The sequence below is a fragment of the Copadichromis virginalis genome, linkage group LG13 (genome assembly GCF_057382275.1).
Source record: "Copadichromis virginalis isolate Kocher_CV1m ecotype Utaka linkage group LG13, C_Virginalis_male_GT1.1, whole genome shotgun sequence".
NCBI lineage: Eukaryota > Metazoa > Chordata > Actinopteri > Cichliformes > Cichlidae > Copadichromis > Copadichromis virginalis.
This window is the reverse complement of record NC_140630.1, coordinates 28178015-28194787: the sequence shown is the minus strand read 5'-3', so window position 1 is coordinate 28194787 and position 16773 is coordinate 28178015. Positions and strand designations below refer to the sequence as shown.

General features: G+C 38.5%; 1 protein-coding gene and 1 long non-coding RNA gene across 3 annotated transcripts; one reads left to right on the top strand and one right to left on the bottom strand.

The window, feature by feature from the left end:
- Window positions 1-11927: 11927 nt before the first annotated feature.
- On the bottom strand, window positions 11928-14455 carry LOC146695885 (uncharacterized). The gene is made up of 2 exons (XR_014923639.1): window positions 14393-14455; window positions 11928-12245 (listed from the first exon to the last, which is right to left on the bottom strand). It is a non-coding gene; the product is annotated as an uncharacterized LOC146695885 (long non-coding RNA).
- A 269-nt stretch (window positions 14456-14724) lies between these two features.
- Window positions 14725-16572, top strand: LOC146695884 (uncharacterized). Of its 2 annotated transcripts, XM_085478359.1 has the most exons (5): window positions 14725-14788; window positions 14955-15131; window positions 15318-15425; window positions 15544-15751; window positions 15941-16572. In XM_085478359.1, exons 2-5 carry the CDS (start codon window positions 14956-14958, stop codon window positions 16403-16405), a joined length of 957 nt encoding a protein of 318 aa, XP_085334485.1. In that variant the 5' UTR covers window positions 14725-14788; window position 14955; the 3' UTR covers window positions 16406-16572. The 2 variants fall into 2 exon arrangements, with proteins under 2 accessions (XP_085334485.1, XP_085334484.1); XM_085478358.1 differs by lacking the exons at window positions 14725-14788; window positions 14955-15131 and having other exon boundaries at window positions 15290-15425.
- Window positions 16573-16773: the final 201 nt, after the last annotated feature.

The following is a 16773-nucleotide window of genomic DNA, read 5'->3' as shown; positions in this document are numbered from 1 at the left end:
AAACATAAAAAGCTATTACGTCCAAAAAGCATGCTCCCTATTAAATCTTTCCTGGACCTTCTTGTTAGGGCTCTCACACTTTTCACACAGTCAGATTTTACCATAACCTCTTTGACTTAATCATCTCTCAGCTGCCAGACTTCAAATGAGCGCCTTTCTTTGCAAGAGTAGTTTTCAGGACTCATTCATTGTACGTATTTCTAGTTTTTATCTCTAGCAGCTGTCCAAATGGGCCTTCAGGTGAACACAGAGAATCCTGCTAATCACCTGACATCAGTCCAGTTGTTCCATGAAGTAGTTTTTAACAGCTGTCGAGATGTCATTTATTAACAGGAAGTTTAAAACACACAGGCCAAATTTCTCCTTTTATGTTTGAACAGCTTTTCAGTGTTTCAGAAGATGAATTCTCTCAGTCCCAACACAACAGTGCCAACAATTTGAATGTGTAGCTTAATTAGTGTTCTGCTGTCCGTCTGTTTGCATAGTGTGCTCCAAACTGTCACATTTTTTGCCAAAATATGGCAAAAATATGTAGCTCCAAGTGCTGGAGCTTAATGAAAAAGCCCATTTCAATTTGTGAAATTGTCTTCTTTAAATGCTGCAACATGCTACAGACAATTAAAGTGAGTCTATTTTGTTTTTTAAAATTTTGTACAAACTCTATGTCTCGCTTGGAAAATTAGAAATAGGGGCAGAGGAACATGTTGAATGAGAAATGGAAATCTAGTATATGAGGCAAAAACAGAGTATGAAGGACCAGCTTTAATCTTTAACACAACCTGAGCTCTTTGGATTCTTTGGATACTTTTATTCCATTTTCTGTCAAGATGCCCACATTCATTAATGTTGAGGTCTGGGCTCTGGGGAGGCCAATCCATGACTGATAGTGTTTCATTATGTATGGTTGTTTTTCTATGCAGGTATACTTTTATTGTTTGTTTGAGTTCATTGTCATGTTGAAAAATGAAGCAGATGCTTTCAAGATGGATCAAAATCTGCTGATACTTTTCTGCATTCCACAAATTTTGAGAAGTGCAGCGCCAAGCCATGTCGGGGGTTACAGACATTCATTGTTTTGTCTCTCCTAACATCCTCCATACATACTGACAACAATTTGAACCAAAAAAATAATGTGGAGTCATCACTCCTTTAGACCTGTTGCTACTGATTTTCAACCCAATTGTTGTGTAATCTGGCTTTTTACCTTCCTTAATAAATGCTTCTTGAGCCACCCTTCCACTGGGACCATTTTTAATGAGGCATCGGTCAACAGTAGATGGATCAACTGAAGGGCCAGATGCATCTCTCAGGTCCTGTGTCAGGTCTTTGCTGGATTTTTTCCTTTTTCTGAAAGACATGAGTTTCAGATGCTGTTCATATGTTACAGACACTTTTTTTTAGGCCTGCCACTTCTTATTTTGTCCTCAACTTCTCCAGTTTCCTCATTTTTAAGGACACACTGCACATCATGCTGATTTATGCCAAATTTTGGGCTAATAGCTTTGTCATGGTCTGGAGTCTGCGACTCCGTGTTTATGTTTAGTTTATTAGTATTCTGTGGATTTGGTTACCTTGGGTGTTTGTACTCTTCTGTTTCATGGTTCATGTTCCTATGTTCTGTGTCCCCCAGTCTGTGTTACGTTGGTGGGTTATGTCATTGCGTGTATGTGTTTCCTGTTTTATTGTGAAGGTCTGCGTCTTATGTGAGTGTTTTCAGTTTGCCTCCCTAGTCTCGTCACGTTAATCACTCCCAGCTGTGTTCCCCACCTGTGTGTAATCTCCCTGTGTTCTCTGAGTGTATTTAAGTTGTGTCTTCTGTCATGGTAGTTGCTGGTTCATCTGTGTTGTTTCCCCCTCGTCTCCCCGTATGTATTTCCCGGACCTCCCTGCATCTTCGTTTCTGGTTTGTTTTGCTAGTTTTACGCAGTTTAGGTTTCCGGTTTCATGTTCACCCACCATTGCTGTTTGTACCCACTCCTGTAAATAAATACTCACCTGCACCAGAGCTGCCGCCTTTTGGGTCCTTTCTCCAACTCCACACGGCTTGCCCCGGCAAACCGTGACAAGCTTGTTGCGAATCACCTTGTCAGTGCAAAAACGTTATTTTATGCCTGTTAAACCGTGTTATTGTCATCTACTTCATCGATTCAAGAAAACAAATTGGAATAAATAGTGTGTTTTTGCAACAGGCTGCTGAAGGAAAGTGAAAAAGTAGCCATTCTCCAAAGAAAAACGATTGGTCAGTATCAAATTAAAAATGACAAGGTCTTCTGGCTCATTGAAAGCAAAATATAAAGAAGTAAGGGGTGGCTCAAGATTTTGCATAGCGCTGTAGTTTTAGGAGAAGATGCCTTACATGTTCTGAACCAGGCTTGAGTAACATGCCCTCTTCTCCTGTCCTCTCTCCGTTTTCGTGGCAGCTGCTATAGCAGACTGTCAGAATGAGTGTTGCCAACGTTCTCCACTTCGTTGAGTCATTTATAATATGGTGAGACATGATGTGTGACCCAAACATCAAGACAACACTGATGCACTAATTCTCAAGCCAAAGTTAGTTTAGAAGGACAAAGAGGGAGAACTTTGTGCCCTTCTTCAATGTCAACTTCCAGCTCGGAAGAGAAAAAACCCCAAACATTTATTGGATATATGTGTGAGGGTCAAAAAAAGGAGTCTAAGCTGCTTTTTCAACATACTGTATTGTGACACATTCTACATTTGGAGAGCAAGATGAATGCTGCTTAAACAGCAGCAAATATTCCACCGGCCTGTATTTCTGTAAACATATCAGCAGAAAAATATTCCTCATGCACCCCTGAGCAAATTAGAATTCCTCGCTCTCATCCTCCACTTTCTCCACCCACTCTCTCTGTCCTCCTACCACATGCCTCCCAAAATGAGCAGTGAATCTCAGCTCCTGCCCATTAGGCTCACAATCACTCACACAGCGTTTTCTCCCTGCCTGCCTCTCTCCAACTCGCACACAAAAACGCACACACAAAAACACACACAACTCTATAATGTAGTGTCGACATTCTCCTTTGCAATAGACCCATTTCACAGCAGCTATTTTAGTATGAAATGGTAAGTAAAGACAGGTGTTCCTGATTGCATTAAGAAACCTTCATGACTTTGACGTCAGTGTTGACCTACTCTCTTATGGAGAAACTGCTGCTATGAAATAGATGTGTGGAGATGTCGGGCTGTTTCAGAGTCTTCCTTCAGCATTTTCCTTGTAGGACATGTAGTAAATATGTTTTCACGCATTTACTTATTTACTCTTTAATCTCCTAGGACCTGGAGGTCCACATATGTGAACACCACATTTTGGGGATATTTAGACCAAAATACTCAATTTTGCTCTACAAGGGCCTGATATCCACTTACGAGGACATTATTCTGCTACTGTTCTATTAAAATTTTAAACGAATATCCTCATATGTAGCTCTCATTTTCCTTAAAAACAAAAATAAGGTAAAAAAAACCCTGGTAATTCTTTTTTACATTCATCGAGCCCCAATGTGACCAAATATCAAAGAGAAATTAAAAATGCATGCCGTGGAAGAGTTCGGGTCTTAGGAGGTTAAAGCTGCTCCTCACGCAGAAGAATCGATGCATTAAATAAGATACCAAACTAAATCACTGCATTCAACCCTTCTGATTCGCCCCATCACACATCACGACTTTTTCTCCATGAACGATGTCCACTTTTTTTCCCACCTGCAGTCCGACGGCAGTTTCAGCAGAGCGAGATTTCAGCTGTTAAGAAAGTGCTTTTTATTTTATTTAGTCAGCATTTCTATTTTTAACCTCATTTCAGCATCCCTCAGTTGAGCGTTTTTGTATCAGCACTACGGTATTCATTCTGCGCTCTGTTTGCTGTCAATCACACTCTGCAAACACGAGGAAATTGGAAAAAAGAAAAAAAACATCTCACACAAAACTATCAAAAACCTGTCACTGCTTTAATTGAAATACCTCTCTTGGGTGGGGACGGCATGCAATTTCAAGGTAGGCTTGAAACCGTAAAGTTTTTGCTGTCTTGTTCTTGTTGATGTTTCTTGTCTCCAGCCAGGTGGACTGTGAAGCACTAACATGCCATGTGCGGTAACAGTCAGCACTTGCTGACAGCTTTAAAAAATGCATTATTACATTTTGATGGTTAAATGGTAAATGGCCTGTATTTGTATAGCGCTTTTCTAGTCCCTAAGGACCCCAAAGCGCTTTACACAACCTTAAGGCCCCCGTTAAGGCCTCGTGAACAATTTCTGCGTTTGTGTTTTGTCCTCTTCTGCCTTGGTATACTTGGAGAATTACTTTCTGTAATGGACAGTTCTGCACTTTCTAATCAACATCCTGGCCCCACTTCTAATCCAGGATGAAACGGTGTGCTCAGAAGTAAGATCTGAAGACTTTGTGACATTTTGACGACTTGCAACAAGTGTTCTCGCTTTGCTAAATGCATTAAACTTGAAAAATGCTGTTTTGCATTGTTAAACAACCTGTACTTGTGGCAACTGCTGCTCTGCTGGACAGTGCAAATCTCCAGTCACCAGTGTTTTTGAATGAATCAGTGAAGTTCCTAACTCATGCGGCAGCTAACTCAGACATGAATAACAAGCTGCTCGAGTATTTACATTGGAAGTAACTATAAACCACTGAAGAGACCACTTTGAATTAGCAAAGGATTCATAATTTCCAAAACAAATTTCAGAGAAACCTAAATACATTTTACTATACCGCTCTCCTGTGGAAGCCATTTTTGCCCTGGAGGGCCTAAAGTGGCTTGGATGTTTTCTGATGCTTTATTTTGTACCGTCATGGTTTACATCCCTACTGTGGTCTTGGAGGGAATTTGGAAGATTAGCTACTTCTGTGGATGGTCACTGTTGTTCCAATCTGAGGTCTATTACTCTGGATATGTGAAGCTCACAGAACCTTAATAGTAGCTTTATAGTCCTTCCAAGACTCGATTTCTATCACCTTCCTTCTCATATTTTCTTACCAATGAGCTCTTTAAGTAGACTTTTTAAGATGGTTTATAGGAACAAACATATATAACAGGGTAATTGAGGCTCTTAAAGTTATATGGGACCAAACATTAGTGAGCTAGCCACCTGCCTGCTTAGCTCTGAGGCAGAAATGCATCCTGTACATATCATGAGAATGACCTCGGGTGTCGACACTAAGTAAACAAGTATCTTGAGGGGACTGGTGTTATGATTTGGTGCTATATAAATAAAACTGAACTGAAATGACAAATAGTGGTTTTATTGGATAATACTAAGGAAGGAATCTGGACCTAGAAATGTCTAGTTTTGCTTCAAAACTATCGCTATACAAATGCAGGCCATTTACCATTTACCATTTCAATATTTAAAGCTGTTTGCCAGATTTTGCAGCTTACGGGGCATCCATATGTTTAACGATTAGCTTTGTCGCTGATGGTTGGTCATCAGTGAACCGTCTGAGCTCCGGTTGCCTAGGTAAATGTGCTGTAATTTGTCAATCAACTGTATCGTGTGTTCCCACTGGTACAGTGAGGGAAATATTCAATCGCCTGGTGAATTTGTAAGTTTGCTCACTTGGAAATGAGAAAGAAAGAAATGAACTCAAATTTTTATGGTAGTTTCACTTTAATGGAGAGAGACAGCCAGAACACTGAAGGTGCTACCAGCATGATAATGACCTGAAACACACTTCCAAGGCAACAAAGGAGCCCATTAAGGTCATGGAGTGGCCGAGCCAGTCTCCAGACCTCAGTCCCATAGAAAATCTGTGGATGAAGCTTTGAGTTGTTCAGCAGTAGCCAGGAAACCTAAAGGATTTAGAGTTTCTGTCCGTGGAGTGGGCTAAAATCCCTCCTGAGATGTGTGCGAACCTGGTGACCAACTACAAGAAACATCTTACTCCTGTGTTTGCCAGTAAGGGTTTCTCCACCAAGTCTTAAGCCATGTTTTGCTTGGGCAACACATGTTTCACTCAATGACATGCAAATCAATGTATAACTTTTATTTAATGTGTTTTTTTCTGGATTTTTCTGGTTGATATTCTGTCTCTCTCCAAAATAAAACACAATTTCTTTGTAAGTGAGCAAACTTTCAAATTCAGCAGGGGATCAAATAATTATTCCCCCCACTGCAGTTGTTTCGGTGGTTGAGAATGATGATAACTCGGGACTCGGTCACTTTGCGCTACCAGCTGTTATTTCACGTCGTTGCTGAATGCCTTGTACTTTCGAGCCTCTGGTGGCCACGGCGCTGTGAATTCTTTCATGTGTGGACACACCTTAAAGGTGCAAATGTTATTTTAAAGGCCCATTTGGTTTACATTCTGTCTGTAACTACCTATGATTATTAAAATTCAATGTCATGTAGCAGCTGTGCGCACATTAACGTGATTTTTCCTTAACCCAAATATTCAGTAGTTGCTGTGCACAGATACTGCTGAACGAGTTCTCTGAAAAAAAAAAATAAATAAAATAAAAAATAGAATATGTGAACATCGATGTCTGGGGAAAAAAAACTTCGATCAAATACAATATTTCCACTTAGACAACTGACATCCATCCTCAGAAGTGAATGACAGTTGTTTGGGTTGTGCTTCTGTTTCGCCAAAGAGACAGGGCTGTCAAACCTGAACAATATGTGCTCACACAGTGGTGAAGCAAATGTCATTGTGCCCCAGTCATGAATTTATAACTGTGGCGTCTTTTCCAGCTTAATAGTTGCTTTGGTCACTTTTGAGCGAAACTCCAGGTTTTCAGACTCTATATTTATACTCAGTTTCCCAAAAAATCTGTGTTAATAAGATAACTGGCAACAGCAGAGCTAATGTTTACGAGGCGGTGATGTTTATTTGTCACAGGTAAGTGGGCTCTGTTTGGACTGAACACAAACCTCTGACACTGACTAAATCTAACTGTGACTAGCAGACATATGCTTTTCCCCCAAAAAATACTGATCTGTGTCAGTTTGGCTCTACAGTGGTTGTAGGACTCTGAGAACCAGCGAGCAGGTGGCTGTATTTGTACGAACTCTGTGTGTGGGTGATAGGGGAGAGTTATTATTTCTCAGTGTCCGCTGGCATTTTGCCGCCTTTTATTTTTTTCTCCCCTCCTCTGGCTCTGCTGTGTGTTCCTCCTGGTGGTAGGGACTACAGTCCTGCTTGCCAAATGGCCTAGACTGCCTGTGTAATTCTGGAGGCAATCTGCACTTATGGGCATGACACACATTCACATATGTACACCAACTAGGCTGATGGAAAAACTGGGTTTGCAGTGTAGTTTATTGTTCTGATCCAGCAGAGGATCTATTTATCTGACAATTTGTCTTTTTTTCCCTACCACCAATTATATGGGACATGTGCTGGATAGAGCTGGTCCAACTCCATAAAGTTCAGACATTTAAGGTGACAGGGTGGCTGTGGCTACAATGTAGCTTGCCATCACCAGTGTGTGAATGTGTGTGTGAATGGGTGGATGACTGGATATGTAAAGCGCTTTGGGGTCCTTAGGGACTAGTAAAACGCTATATAAATACAGGCCATTTACCATTTAAGGCCTACACTGAGCTGCACCAGGTTGTTTAGGATCAGTAATACAGGCACACAAAAATAAAGGAAAATGAGAAATACGTTGAAGCTTTAGCATTTGCAACAAATTGGAGCTGCAGTGGCTGAAAGAATGGAAAGAGGATAAGAGTTTTCGTTTTATTCCCCTTTGTAGTCATCTGCAATCAGTTTAAACAAAGAGGATGACGATAAACTCTGTGACAAAGGATGATGTTGATCTGTATAGGCTGTGAGACTAGGACATTGTTGTGTCGCCAGCTTTTTCAAAGTCACAGGCAAACATTCATGCTTGTGAGAAAAAAAAAATACAGTGAAAGGCAAATCTTTCTGGAAATTGCCAGATCTCCATATCCTATTTTTCTTTATCAAGTCTATTTTTTTCTGCATCTGTGACAGATTTCTAACTTGCTGGTACAGCAGGGTTGCAAACTGTCACGCTTCTGGCACGTGACACACACTTTCACCTTCAGTCCCACGCGCTCATGCTGCCCAAACAGATCTCCCGCCAAATAAAAGGAGCTTCAAAGCCCTTCCTTTATGAAACAAACAGTTATGCTAAATTATTTGTTTTTCAAACATAGAATTCATTAGAATGATTAGACCTTTCTTTGACTGGTCCATGACAGCTGGGATAGGCTCCAGCCATCCTGATACCCTGACAATAAATATCTCATAAATATCCAAAGGACACAGTTTAGATGCTTAGGGGCCAGAGGTACAGAAACAAGCAAGCACATCTGTCTCTGAGCTTAAAATTGAGGATCTCCAACGATAAAGTCACTCTAGAAGTTGAAAATTGTATATAATATCTCTCCAAATCACAAGAAAAATTGCCTCAAGGCACTTTACATGTATGTTGTAAGGTAAAGACCCTACAATAATACAGAGGAAACCCCGACAATTACATGACCCCCATGAGCAAACACTTGGCAACAGTGGGAAGAAAAAACTCCCTTTTAACAGGAAGTAACCTCTGGCAGAACCAGACTCAGGGAAGGGCAGCTTCTACCGCGAATGATTAGAGGTGAGGTAGACAGCACGAGTGAGGCATTCTGGAAGAAAGCCAGAGATTAAGAGACGGTGGTCCAAAATCTAATGATTCTTTTTTGGATTTGTAATTCCATCAATATTGGCAAGAGCCACACACCACAGGCTGAAATGTAGCATCAAACCATGAAAGAGATTCCACTGTGTTTTAGAGCTGTAGACCCTTACTGTTTTACTTTTATGTGCTTTTGTGACAGACCTTTAGCAACAAAGTGCCAATTTGAAACGGATTCTTTCTTAAGTTATCTGTTCTGTGTAAATACAAGGCTGGTTAATGCCTGAAAAAGCAACCAATGGAGAACTATTGCTCAAAATCACATACAATTACAAGAAAGACCGTTTTACTGAAAGCTCAAGCCAGTTTACCCAAATTATTAAACTATCCACTCTCTCAATTAAAAGGAAAGAAAGATTTGACATGAAAATGGGCAGTTCTACTACTTTCAGCAGCTTAAATCCTTGGATTGCCTACATCTCAAACCTATATTCTGTTACATGCCAATTTTTCTAAGAATAGAAAAGTTGGAAATCCAGTCAGAGATGGCAGAGAGTGGATGGTGGAGTAGAGACTTTATGCCTTGTAAACTAGTTTGTTGTGAGGGAGGTGTAAGCTGTCCAAGTTGTTAAGCAGCTTTATCCAATTTCACAGCTCACCTCAACATTTGAAATTCCACTCAGGCCTCTGTTTGTCTCATGTCTTGTTGGGGCTGTGGATAGTAATGGAGGTTTAAAAGAACCTCAATGCTTTGCTGCCAAGTGATTCTCTGCTTTTTCGGCAGATTCCCAGTAGCCCCGTGTTATCCTAATGCCTTCCCACAAAGCCTGAGAATGACAGCAGGAGAGGGAGGAATTTAGCTGTTGTGTTTATGGCCCTGTCATGAATGCAACTGTAACTGGCTAGCTGTTTAGTTGCTAAAAAGGTGGAAAACAATATAGTATGTTAGCCACCTTGCTAACTATAGTTTCCTAGTGTTGAAACTGACCAATGGAAGCCCTGTCACCTCACACCACACAAAAGATTGAAATAAAAAAGTAGAAAAGCTTTTGTATCATTATTTTTGGAGTGATAGCTGTAAACACATACTTTGAAAATTAGTAAAAAAAAATGTAACTAGTTTTATGTTAACTGATAAGTATATATTAAACATTTTCGGGCCACTTCATACATTGTCCAAAATAAACCCCCCAACATATCATATTGTTTTAAAAGTGCTTTAATCTTTTATTCTGCCACAACAACTAGGTCAGGGGTCGGCATGCGGCTCTTTAGTCCTTATAGTGCGGCTCCGCGTGGTTTGGGAAAATAAATTAGAAGTATTTAGCTGAAGTGTATTTTATTTATGTTAGTTCTTTTTTAACTTGTAGTTCTAAATTGTAAGATTATTGTAATATTGAAATATAAAAATAAAATTATATTCTATTATTTTTTCATCACTCAAAATAAGCGTCACACTCGCGGAAGCCAAAACGCCATGCATTTATCAAGACTTTCAACCCCAGGTAGGCCAATTATGGATCTTCGGATCGACATTATGTCAGCGGCTGTTCTCCACCGTGAACTATGTTAAAAACAAACACCGCTCATGCCTCACAGATGACAGCTTACAGTCCTGCGTAAAGATGAAAGTGACTTTGTACAGCCCCGTTTTGCCGACGCTGTGCGCAGAGGTTCAGGAGCAGAAGTCCTATTGTAAACATACCACGGCAGACCCGACGATGTTTGCACGAACATGCTTTTCATCATTTCTTTATCGACCACTTTTCACACATGGCTGCACACATACAGCCGGCTGTAGCTTTTCAGCTCACAGCCCGACAACACAACAGCATAGATCGCACAGACGTTAAGGCGCGAGGCGTGATTGCGGGTCCCGCTCAGGTGCGTCCGCCTTCCCTGCAGCTGCGCTGCAGACCACGCCCCGCCACACACATTAACCAGGTAAAATACATATTTAGGCAGAATTTTGCAAATATCTATTTTTCATCTTTTAGCAGCATAGTGCTTGTTTTCCAATTATTTTTTAAAAGTCAGGTCAAGGCTCCAAAAGCCCAAAGGTGATATAAGGTTGGTGGCTCACAACAGTTTTTGTTTGCTACATGGATCATTTTAGTTCAGCTGGGTGTCTTTGCTTTTGTTATATTTCTTTAAGAGTTCAAAATGTGTTAATTACATAAATAAAATGTAATTTTCTCTGTAGCACTTCATGGATTTCATAAGCAACACACTTTAGTTGTTCACACAAAGAATAAAGGTAAAAAACAATATATACAGTGTTATCTTCGTTTTAGATGTCAAAAAGTATTTGCGGCTCCCAGTGTTTTCTTTTGCGTGGAAACCGGGTCCAAATGGCTCTTTGGGTGTTAAAGGTTGCTGATCCCTGAACTAGGTGTTAGAAAATCATATGTTTTACCCATCCTAACTCCCAGTTTATAGAAGCAGTGCGTCACTGGTATTACACAGAGCCATCGATCACCTAAAAATTGGTGTCTTTTCTTTATTGCAATCGGAATGCTGTTTACAATTGGCACACACACCTTATTGGGTACCACTTTACAATAAGGCTCCCCTTATAGATGCTAATAAATAGTTTATAGCTATATTATTAATTAATCTGTAAATGCTTTATAAACCATTATTAATGGTTTATTATGCATTAGTTAAGGGTGAGAAAGAGGAAAAAAACTGACCGGTTTCTTGCCAAATAGTGAGCCAAATGTGTTCACCTATATATTTCATCTAGAGTTGCTATATTAAACATTTCAGACTAAGTTACTATCCTGTAAGCACAATCAGCATTTGTAAACATATTTTTTATCATATAAAATTGTACTTCAGAAATGCATTATAAATATCCACAACTATCAATCGGAGCCTTATTGTAAAGTGTAAAGCATAAAACCATTTATTAATGAATAATAAATATTTATAAATGCCAAATGGGAGCCTTATTGTAAAGTGTAAAGCATGACACCATTTATTAATGACTACTAAACATTATAAATGACAAACGATAGCTTTGTCGTAAAGTTTAAAACATGTCAACATTTATTAAGGACTAATAAACATTTATAAATGCCAAATGGGAGCCTTATTGTAAAGTGTAAAGCATGACACCATTTATTAATGACTACTAAACATTATAAATGACAAAAGATAGCTTTGTCGTAAAGTTTAAAACATGTCAACATTTATTAAGGACTAATAAACATTTATAAATGCCAAATGGGAGCCTTATTGTAAAGTGTAAAGCATAACACCATTTATTAATCACTAATAAACATTTATAATTGCCAAAAGTGAGTCTTAAATGTATAATGTCACCATTTATAACACTTAGACCTAAATTACAATCAGTGCTTGAAATAACATTTAACTACTGTCAAAAATGTATTGTAAGAGTAACACATGTAACATTAAATGTGTTTTTTAAAACACCAAACAGTCACCCACTCCAAAAAAAGTTCATGCCAGACTGGTTCAAACTGGAAATATTTTTTGTATGTCCTTAAATAAGCGTCCCAGTGGTCCATCAGGGTGTCGCGCTCCAGTTTCTGCTTAAGAAAAGTCAGTTTCTCTCGCTCCTTGTTAAGAAGGGCAGTTGCAGTAGGGGCAGGATTAGAAGAAGAATCTAAAGAACAAACAATTATTAAATTACAATACTAAAATAATTTATAATCTAAACTTGGGAAACTCAAATAAAATATTGATTAAAAACAGTTACAACTTGAATTTATAAAAAGCCACTTTGTAAAAATTATGTTATATACACACAGCAAATCCAGCATGTCCAAATTAACACTGTCGGATTTGATTTCAACACTATTAAAGTGTCTATATGGGTCCACACCAGAGAGTGTTAATTTAACTCTTTTTGGAGAGTTGGTACGTTAACTCTGATTTAGTGTTAAACACCAAATCTGTCTGGAGTTGATAATTTAACACTTGGTGTTAAGAGTTTATATATTAACTCTCAAAGAGTATTTTAGTTTAACTACGTAAGAGTTATCTTCTAATTCATTCTAAAAAGCAGGAATTTTACTGTTCTGAACTTCTAGAAATTTCTTTTGGAAATAAACATTTACTAAAAAGATGCAATGGTTTTTGAAAAACATTTATTCTGAACTGTGCACCACAATTTCAAAACATTTTCTGAAAGATGTAACAGTATACATGTTCTCACTTTCATTAGAATTTTGTTTATCAAAAGGTCTGACATGGTAAATGCAAATAACAGCATTCTCATCACTTATTTCATACAAGTATATATTAAACATTTTCGGGCCACTTTATACATTGTCCAAAATAAACCCCCCAACATATCATATTGTTTTAAAAGTGCTTTAATCTTTTATTGTGCCACAACAACTAGGTCAGGGGTCGGCAACTTGCGGCTGTTATTTGCATTTACCATGTCAGACCTTTTGATAAACAAAATTCTAATGAAAGTGAGAACATGTATACTGTTACATCTTTCAGAAAATGTTTTGAAATTGTGGTGCACAGTTCAGAATAAATATGCATACAATATGCATGTCCTTCATTCATCCCTTTGTGGAACTTCAACGCACTTCTGCTCTCCCCCATATTCCATCTTCACAAGCATATCCTGTGCGGAGATTGAATAAAAATTAGTTGACACTAATTAATGGCACAAATAATCCAGTAAACAATTGCAGCACAGTAAAAAAAAAAAAAGGAATCCTCTTTGAGCCACTACTTGTGTAAAGTATTTTCCCAAAAGACAACGACACAGGCAACAGGTAATACTGAACTAAATGTAAAACCTCAACCTTTTTCATTTTTACCTAAACCGTGTGCACAAAACTCTGGAGGGATCTATGCTAACGTAGAATCCAGTCAGGACGTCAGCTACTGCTGTTTGCTCGTTTTTTTTATGGGCGATCGTTTTCAGGCTTCAAGCAGCACCATTATACCAACATTTCACATTCTAGACATTGTTTTAGGTGTGTTTGACCAAAAGTTTGACTGAAAATTCACATGCAAGCTTTTTTTCAAGGCTGTGGTATTTGCCTGCAAACAATACCTTTCAGCTAGCTAAAACAGAATATTATGCTATCAGCGAGCAACATGGCTAATGCCTTTCACACAGCTTTGTCTCAACTCCAAAGAGCCACAGAAGTAAAAGCTCATAATAATAATTGAAACAATCTTTGAAAAAATGACTTACCAAGCATGGCAAACAACTCAAATATGTAGAGCAAAATGTTCTGAAACGGCTTCACTTCAGCTTCGATTGGAGCCGTGCTGCGGGCGGAGTCTGTGAATTTACTCTATTGGTGTCATAGCCCGTCTAGGAGTTCAGAGTTAAGAGGTCAGGAGTTAATGTTTCCATTGTAACACCTCCAGATTTGACAGAGAAACACTCATTTTTAACACTCGATTTTAACTACTATCATTTTACACCTCAGAGTTACATTAAAAGAATGTGACTCTGCTTAGAGTAAAATTAACTCTACTTTTGCAAGGAGACTATTAACACCAAAAAATTTAACACTTTTGAATTTGCTGTGCACATGTGGTGGTTCAGACATTTCTAAAACAAGGCAAATAATTCTTATGTGTACTGCCTTACCAGGGTGTTTAATATAAATTTAATGATGCACATAAACAAAATTAAAAATATACAACTAAGTGATATCAATCGTTTGGAATAACCAATAGTAATAGAGCTATTCACATGTTATGTGATGTTAGTTAGCCACTGTAGCTAGCAGCCAAATGGCTCGGTAGCTAGCTAGCTAGCATTATACTCACCTTCATGTCTAACTGCTGACGTCGTTGGCTTAGTGCAATCTAGATCATCCAGTCTCTGCTTTTTGTATCTCTTCGAACGTGTGCTAACTGTGTAAGTCGCAGACGCACACAAATTTTTATCTTCTGCTCCATCCATGGCGCAGGAACTTGAACGAGCGCCTTCAGTGTGTCTTTTCGTGCCCCTTTGGCTTGACCTTCCAGAGCGCTCCACTGCCTGTCGCGCTCTGAGAGGAGGGGCTTTCCTTAATAAAGTTAACTGTGATTGGATGGTTGTATAAGCTCCTCTGCGTTTAAATTAAATTTGTTTTCCCTCCCTTTGGCAGCAGAACATATTTTTTTTAGCGTGAATCCAGCGGGTTAGATCTACATAACAAAGTCGGAGATACATTATAACAGGTGAGACAATCCTCTTTTTTGCGTGGGACTATTTTTGATTATAGGGCTTGTTTTATATAGCATGTGAAGTTCTTTAACTCTGAACCGATTTGCACTAGACTCCCATAGAGTATTTTACGGTGTTTCGAGGTGATAATAAAATAAATTACTCATTTTTTTCCACCAGAATGTCTTTGGGAATGAGATTGCGCGCCAGAATAGAAGGAAAACAAACTAAATATAAGGCACTAAGGCACATTAAATGGCTGCAGAAGAAACACCTGCTAAAAAAGAAGCTTAGATGTCCTGTTTGTCACCATAAGATGAAAATGATTTCCGTGGTGAAGAAAGACCAATATATGTGGTATGTATAATGCATGATAATGTAGTGCATGTAGTAAATATAACAAAATATTTCGGTTATCAATGCAAGAGGGAGCATTAACCTCTTTTCATTATTTTCTTCATACTTAATGTTGTGATTATCTTTTCAATTAATGCTCTTGTTTAAGGGTCCATTTCTTTACTTAACTCATTGATATGTTCTCAGGTGCTACAAAAGAGCAAGTCATAGGAAAGTTTCCAGAACAATTAGAACTAGCTCCCTCTTTGAGAAATCAAAAACATCTCTTTTCAGTTGGATGAAGTTCATTTACAGGTATATGTAGATGTAGACATTAATAGCAATGCACCTTTCATAATTGAACACCAATACGAGACTTGTGAAATAAAATTAGGGCCTCAGTAAGTAATAATTGCCTCAATTTCTATCACAGATTTTCACAAGGGCTCAGGCTCAGACAAATAGATATGATCGATGATGAAGTGGCTGGCAGCTCCAGAACACTAAGTAGCATGGCAAGACACATTCGACATGTTTGTATACGTGCAATTAAAAGACACAGAATAAACAATGGACACCGTCTTGGTGGTGACAGAGAATTTGTGGTTATAGATGAAAGCTGTCTCCGTCATCAGCAAAAGGTTGGTAAACTCTCAGACAGGTTTGTTAGAATCAATGCAGATCTGAATGTGTCCTCTAAACATGGAAACCTTTACCATAAGTAAAAAAAATTAGTAGAAGCAACCATCTTTTTGAATGTTTCTTTGTAGATATTTAATTTTATTCTTTTTAATTTTAATTCTGTTTAATTTTATTCTTTTTGTTTTCAGTATGCACGTGGACGCTTTGGAAATGCATGGAAAAGGAAGAAATGGGTATTTGGAATGATGGGAATTAAAGACAAAAGGCGAAGGCTCGTGTTAAAACTTGTTGAAAAACGATCAAGGCGCCACCTTGTTCCTCTGATCAGACAGCATGTTAAGTTGGGTAGTGCCATTATCAGTGATGAGTGGAGAGCCTACAAGAATGTTTTGACAAACATAGGGTACAGACATTACACTGTAAATCACTGCAGGTGGTTTGTAGATCCTCAATCTGGCAGTCATACACAGCATATGGAAAGGGCTTGGATGACCATCAAAGGACATGTCCGTAGACTAAGAGGAAATCGCACTGAGAAGTTGCTGGAGGAACACCTGATGGTTCTTGAGTGGTCATCTTGGCTTGGTTCGCGACACCCTGATGGACCACTGGGACGCTTATTTAAGGACATACAAAAAATATTTCCAGTTTGAACCAGTCTGGCATGAACTTTTTTTGGAGTGGGTGACTGTTTGGTGTTTTAAAAAACACATTTAATGTTACATGTGTTACTCTTACAATACATTTTTGACAGTAGTTAAATGTTATTTCAAGCACTGATTGTAATTTAGGTCTAAGTGTTATAAATGGTGACATTATACATTTAAGACTCACTTTTGGCAATTATAAATGTTTATTAGTGATTAATAAATGGTGTTATGCTTTACACTTTACAATAAGGCTCCCATTTGGCATTTATAAATGTTTATTAGTCCTTAATAAATGTTGACATGTTTTAAACTTTACGACAAAGCTATCTTTTGTCATTTATAATGTTTAGTAGTCATTAATAAATGGTGTC